This window comes from Oxyura jamaicensis, chromosome 8 (genome assembly GCF_011077185.1).
Source record: "Oxyura jamaicensis isolate SHBP4307 breed ruddy duck chromosome 8, BPBGC_Ojam_1.0, whole genome shotgun sequence".
NCBI lineage: Eukaryota > Metazoa > Chordata > Aves > Anseriformes > Anatidae > Oxyura > Oxyura jamaicensis.
Window position 1 is genome coordinate 19763894 of NC_048900.1, and position 6834 is coordinate 19770727.

Here is a 6834-nt window from a genome sequence, read left to right on the forward strand (position 1 = left end):
TCTGTCATAAATTAATAGTGAACTTGCAAAAAATGCATCCTGAGATACTTAGTAACCACATTAAAGATAGTTTGTTGATCAGAAGTGTAAATTGTAATGTGGTTTCAGCTCTTAACTTTTAGTGTTTTTCTGGGAAAACATTTGCTTTACTGCTTTACTCAAAAACTGATGGAGAAGATGTTTCTTTTATTATGATACCTACAGAGTAAGTGGAAAAAACTACATAAGTTGTATAGATGGTTGGAAAAGGAAGATTGTATTTTGAAGAAGTTCAGGATAGTGCTTTGCGAAATGTTTGGCTTCTCTGCTCACGCTTTATATACATGAGAGGACTGGGAGAAAAGACATACATGTAAGAGAAGTGTGGGCGACTAGTCCTCTTCATGTAATTTTTCTGTGTAAAAGTTTTAACAAACAAACAAAAAATCTGGTATCTTAGAAAGCAGTTTTAGAATCCTTTAACTCATTTTCTGCAAAAGGGTGCTCAGTGATCTTGTACCTGAATAAAAAGTGAGGGGTTGTGGATAGGATTGAAACCTTACAGCCCTTGTCCTTGGGAAGCTCCACTGTTGTTGGAGTTGTAATATTTTTGATATGTTAAAGAGTCTTGTGTATTGGTGTATCACCTTTGCAAAGTTTTTAAGGTGCACCTTGATTTTGTTGGAAGGATTGGTAGTTCTCAGCTGCACGTATGTGTTTACACTTATTTCTAGAGGCTTGGAACTTGAGTTAGGGTTGAGAGACATTTCAGGTCTATACTCAGTTTTGGAGTAAGTGTTTACAGACATTAATGCTCTTTTGAAAAAAGTAACCTGTACTGACCCCAAAATCACATTAAAGGTGCCAAAATTGGGGGGAGTGAGTGAATTAGTGTCTGAATTAAGTAATGCAGCATGTATAATATGATAAATCCAGTCAGTGTAGGCAGATGACCTGATTTCCCTTGTTGACCTGTATTTCAATATAAATGCTACTGGTTGTCTAGGACAGTTTTGATCAGATGCTTTAAAGACTTGGTACTCTGGAACGTGATTCAAGAGTGAGAATTTTCTGTCTTAATAGTTCCTCGGTTTTGTTTTATATGGGCGTCACTGCATTAAAATAATGGGAAAAGCAGTTAGGTCAAAAGGAGCAGTCATGAGGCTATTGAAAAGCCTTGGAGGAATATTGCGATAAGCACAATGACGTTTGTTAGGCAGTGAGATTTTGAAATTTTCTCACTTCTATTGCATCAGCAAAGCTATATAAATGTAAATACTTGTAGGTCAAGCAGTTCCTGCGCCTGCTGGCGCTCCGCCGGGTGGTCAGCCGGATTACAGTGCAGCATGGGCTGAGTACTACAGACAACAGGCAGCATATTACGCCCAGACGAGTCCACAGGGAATGCCACAACATCCTCCAGCACCACAGGTACAGTTTATTAAATGTGCTTTTTTGGCTGGCTTTTGTTTCAGCGGTTATAGATATTTTTTTGCATGTCTCCTGCTTTGTTACCTTTGGAGTATGCATCTTTTCTTTTTTTTTTTTCTAGCAAAATAACTATCAGAATAATTAATAGATGACTTTATTTACTGGATAACTTGAGTTCTGTATCTATCCATATGTTTGGTGATTTTGATTTTTTAAAAAAAGAAAAAGAAAAACTTTCTCCTCCCAGGGTTTTGAAAACCATGCAAGAAGCCACCACCATTTACATTAACCAATTTTTCTTTCTTAAAGGCTTCACTCCTGAGTTAGCTCGATTTAAAGGATTTTCTTTAACTTTTTGTGTATCTCTTATGTATCTCTTCTGCACAGGGCCAATAATAAGAAGTGGACAATACAGTATTTGCTTCATTGTGTGGGGGAAAAAACCTTTGTTAAATGTATGGATGCAGACGCCTTGATGAAGATCTTAATTTTGTTTGGTTAAAAAAAATAGTGTTTTTGAAAATGTACAAAATATCTATCACTACTGATAGGAGGTAATATTTCTGTGTAGAAATGAAAAATGGTTTGTTTTTAGTATTAGTGTAGATGTACACATTCCAGCAAATGTATTTGCAATTATGTGGTCAATGCTTTGTGATATAAATGTACTTTTTCAATGTATTCTTTATCACTTTTAAAATGCCTGTTTTGTGCTTTACAATAAATAATATGAAACCTCCTGTGTCGGTAAGTTGGATATGTGGGTATTTAAAGAGTTATAGGATTGATTTGCAACGCTGAATCAAGGTACCTGTACAGAAATTAGATTTTTTTCCCCCTGAAACTTTGCTGAGTTTAAGAAGTTGTCGTTAGCATGTTTTTCCCCTCTTGCAGAATAGTTATAGATGGAGGTTCTCTTTCATTCATTGTATGTTGCTGCCTAGCACCAATAATCTTTATACCTTAATTTTCTTTCTATTTGTTTGAAAGTGCATGTGTTTAAGAAAGTGATCTTCTGGCATACTTGCATTGCATTAACAGTGAAATTTCCTTTTATATGTGACCACTGTTTCAGACTTGTACAGCTGTTTATAACAGAGCTTCTGTTCTTAATTGAATACTTCAAAACTGTTCCTGTATAACTATTTTAAGGATTTTTCAGACTAGTTATAACATTTATTTTAAGTGTAATGTGCTTAAGCCTTCAGTTTGAAGTAGTCCACTTCAAAATTTAGTGTAGAAAAGTCAATGTGGTATGCATAATAGTTTAAAAAAAAATTGCATCTGTCCTTGAAACGCTGTTTTGTTTGAGTGGTGGGGAGTGGTTGAGAACTTCCTGCAAAGCAGATAACTTCTGTTTTTGTAAATACTGAAGACAAGTATTTGAATCAATTGATATTTTTTTTAATATACTTGAAACTTATTGCTCTAATGCTCATACTAAAAGTCTGATTCTCTTGAAATCTTATGTTTGCTCTTTGCATATTTATTGGCTCTTTGCATATGTTAGACTACATGCAATACAGTCTGTCTTGCCATTGTCTGTTGAAGTGCAGGTTTGATCCAGCCAGTATAGAACTAGCTCTATAGGGGTGAGGAGGACTGTGCTGTGTATCATCCTTGATTGTTCCTTCAAGGAGCATTGCACTGTAAGTACATCAGAATGACAAATTGATGAACTGCAACAGTATCTTTTTGTCGATGTTCCACATAATGAAAATGCCATACTTGTGTGAATATTATGTTGGAATACAGTGCTGATATCTTAGGAAATCGTAATTGCTTCTTAATTCAGGAACGTAGGTTTGTGAATATACATATTACATACACATAATGTGAGCTTTGTGGGTAAGTATTTCTGAAACGTTTAGCAATAGCTAAAGAAAATCATGTTTTTGTTTATCTGAGTAATAGTACTCTTTGAGACAGCTGTATCATTCAGTGTATTAAAGTATGCATATCATAACATTGAAGTTTTTGAAACCACTTGATAGACAGAAGTTGTCTTTGTCTTCAGTTAGTTTGAAGATATGTAGTGATGTAGGTATGTTTTAATTCTATATCTATTATTTGCTTTATCCTTTGGAACACCGTATTGTTGCTTTGAGAATACATTTGTTTAGGGTGGCTGCACAGAGAAGTAAAAGTTAAGGCTTGAAATTTGAAGTAGTTTATTCAGGTAATTAGCAATGTATGTTTGTGCTGTAGAAATAGAAGGAATTATTTTTATCCCTTTTACAATTAGGAATTATTCTGGTACCTTATAAAAGGATAGGACAGTATTTGCTATCTTTAGTGTAGGATATGAAGTTCAATAGTTCAGATATTTTGCATGGTATTTTGTAGATAACCTTATAGAATGGTGCATTTATTATGTGCTAAACTGAGCAACATTGAATTCACTGGATTCTTTATCATTCACAAAATGGAGGCTGTTGATTTTGATTCATTTAAGGTATAAAATCTTTATTAATTGCAAACAGTGCAATTATTTATACTTCACAGTGCCTTCCCAGACCTTCCACCTTAGGTTCTGCTGCAAAAAAGCAACAGGTAAGCACAACCTAAGGAAGTATATAAATTTAAATATTTCAGTACATTAATGTTGTCCCTGTGAGATCTTTGTGGTTGTGTATTGAAAAGCAATCTGCTGCTTTCCCAAATGCATTGTTACTCATGGTTCCATTTCAGTGGAAAGTCTTTTAAGTTTTTAAACAACTGTTTCTATTTCTAGGTAAATATGTATCCTTTTTTTTTTTTTTTTAGAAAAGATGAGTAGATTGCATTAATTGAAGTTAAGCAAAATAAGTTTTTTTTGTTGTTCCTCAAATAGCTACTTGTTGCAATTAAAGAATCAAAACCTTTAAAATATGCAGGAATTACTTTGGTTAGAAACTTCAACAGCCTTCACAAATGTTTTTATAGTAGGGCACTGTTCTCGCTCAAACGCGTAAGACTTAATTATAAAGAATATAACTTCTTGTTGTTATCACTGAACTTGATAACTTGTCTTACAGTTACAGTGTGTTAGTGGAATTTTTAGATAAATTAGTTTGCTTATTCATACTTGACGTGGTAGGAAAACAGATTCTGGAGTTTCACAGATTAGTATGTTTTATTGGGAAAAGCATGTGCACCAGTTAAATGTTAACAGTACAGAAAATAATATTTTATCTACATAGCAGTCAGTGTATCCTGTTTCTTGATACTTTAACTGAATTGCTGTATATTTTGATAGTTTAAAATGTTTGTATGTCTTATAGATGGTCTGGTACAGGTTTTTTTTTTGTTTGTTTGTTTTTTTAGCTTAAAGTAAAGCAGCATCTATTTGTTTGTTGATTATTCTGTTTCTAAAATGTGCTGCTCCTCTTTCAAAAGTCCTGCTTATCTATACATTAAAGAAAAATATTCAAAAATACTGCCTTCATTTTCACACACAGTGCTGAAGATGCTGCAAGCACCAAATCATAGCTCATAGAATCAGGTCCTGAGATAGTTACTACCAGTAAAGAGGAATCCTTTGAGTGTATGCCATTGGTGAGCCGATGAGCATGGACCATAGAAGGGCTCCATGTAGAAGGTAAAATTGGCAAAAACATAACAGATTTGAAATGTATCCCATACATAATGGTGTAGGGTATAATTTTTGTTTTGATCACTTTTCATTCTTTAAAGTATTATTTGTTTGACCATAAATGTTCCATAATCTGTTAAGTTTTTAAACTGTGATTTAATAATAAGCAATCTATTTTAATTTATATTCTTCTAAACAGCCAAGCTTAGATATATTGACTTTTTGAACTAAATTAATAGTTGTGCTTCAGTTTCTCAAGCTACTTAATATTTGATGGTCTGTAGTTTCATGTGTAACTTGACTTCGTTTTTGACACCAGAAAAAGTTAGGTGTGTCCCATTTGGATTTTGATTCCATGAATTTAGTGTTGGGGTGTGTCATTTGTTCACTTCTTTTTACATGGTACTTTTTTTTCAACAACTGTTGTTCCTAAAATGTATTAACAGTCTTTCAATTGGTAAGTTGAGCCAGTGGAAGGAAATAGAGAAGAAAGCCCATTTTTTGGAATGTTGCTAGGGTATGGAAGATGTGTTTCTTACCTTAGTGTGTAGCATTTGAGATGTATTGACTTTCAGTTTTCTCACTGATACAGGCATGCTGTTTTGTACTAAGCACAGAGTTTATTTTTCAACTCTCCAAAATTCATAGTTCTTGGGAGAACAGAAAATGTATTATTGGAGTTATCCTTATCCAAAAAGGTGATGGGATTTTCTTAGGAATGTAATAAAAGCTATCTTGAAATATTTCTTGCTTTTTCCCCCTAACAATCTCTCAAATTAGGTAGAATGTGAAGAGTATAAAACGTTCTGAAAGGCAGCATAAAGTTCAAAGTAGGAAAAATGTTTTCATATAGCTTTTTGCAGCATATACGTAAATAGGACATGAAGTAAAATGTCGGGTGGGTAATCTTCAACCTAACATGATCGTAGGTTACCTATTTAAATCGACCAGGCAGACAGGATCATTATTCAGCTTGCACAGCCCATCTTGACATATTTCATTGTTTTTCTGGTGGTATTTTACTGGATGATAAAAACTGTTTCTCCCCTGTTCTATTCCAAAGTGATTTTTAAGTTTTACATTGCATGCTAAGAGCTTCGTATTTTGCTTTTTTCTGGAAATGGTGGGAGGAAGGGAGGACCCCGGGCCTTTCAGAAAGCATACAGTTGACAGGATTCCCTCTTCCCTAGTAATAGCTTATGAAACTCTGATGTATGCACAAGTATTTCTCTTGCGTGCATGTGAAATGCATTTTCGTCCTGAGAAAAGTGTTCTCTGCAGAAACTACCCGTGTGTAAAAAGAAGATTGGCTTTAAAAGGCAACTGTGATGGGAACAGTGTCTTAGGGAGATGCAGCTTGGACTTGAGGTAAATTGAATGCTTTACAAAAATGTGGTTTTAAGCTTGGCATTGTATGTAATATGGGTACACGTTAACTGTATAATGTTTTTTGTATGGTTTTTCTCAATAAATGTAAACTGATGGATAATAATAGAAATGTTCTTGTCTTCTTTATGCTCCTACCGTGCCTTCATTAGCTTTGAATTACAGCTTCAGAGGGAAGATATTGCAGCAACTAGCACTTAGGTGAATGAACATCACCCACATGAAAATACATGTATGTGGTTATTAGGATAAATGCTCATTTAAAACCCTGTAGTTTATCATTTTTTTTCAGGATATCTCTGAATTTACAACTTTTATTGAGGCAAAAGAATGACTTAAAATAGGTAACTGTACAAAGAGCAGTCATCGCGTTTGAGCATAGAATTTTGTTCAGTCGTTTTGAAATGATGGCATAAATTTAATTTGCTGCAGATTGTGTCTTACGTTAAGGCTTTACACATGCT

At 34.1% G+C, this 6834-nt stretch overlaps 1 protein-coding gene across 21 annotated transcripts in view; it reads left to right on the forward strand.

Annotated features, from left to right (window-relative positions):
• Nucleotides 1-6834, forward strand: part of FUBP1 (far upstream element binding protein 1) — a 40808-nt gene that overhangs the window by 18691 nt on the left and 15283 nt on the right. For 7 of the 21 annotated variants that reach the window (XR_004752869.1, XM_035333295.1, XM_035333289.1 and 4 more), the window contains 2 exons: nt 1265-1410; nt 3916-3963. Coding sequence is in view for 12 of the 21 variants with exons in the window: in XM_035333295.1 (XP_035189186.1) it covers nt 1265-1410; nt 3916-3963 (194 nt within the window). In the remaining 9 variants the exon portion in view is untranslated. Of the gene's footprint in view, nt 1-1264; nt 1411-1797; nt 2689-2961; nt 6479-6834 lie in introns of those variants that run through there. The other 14 variants (XM_035333293.1, XM_035333301.1, XR_004752875.1 and 11 more) reach the window with 13 other exon arrangements.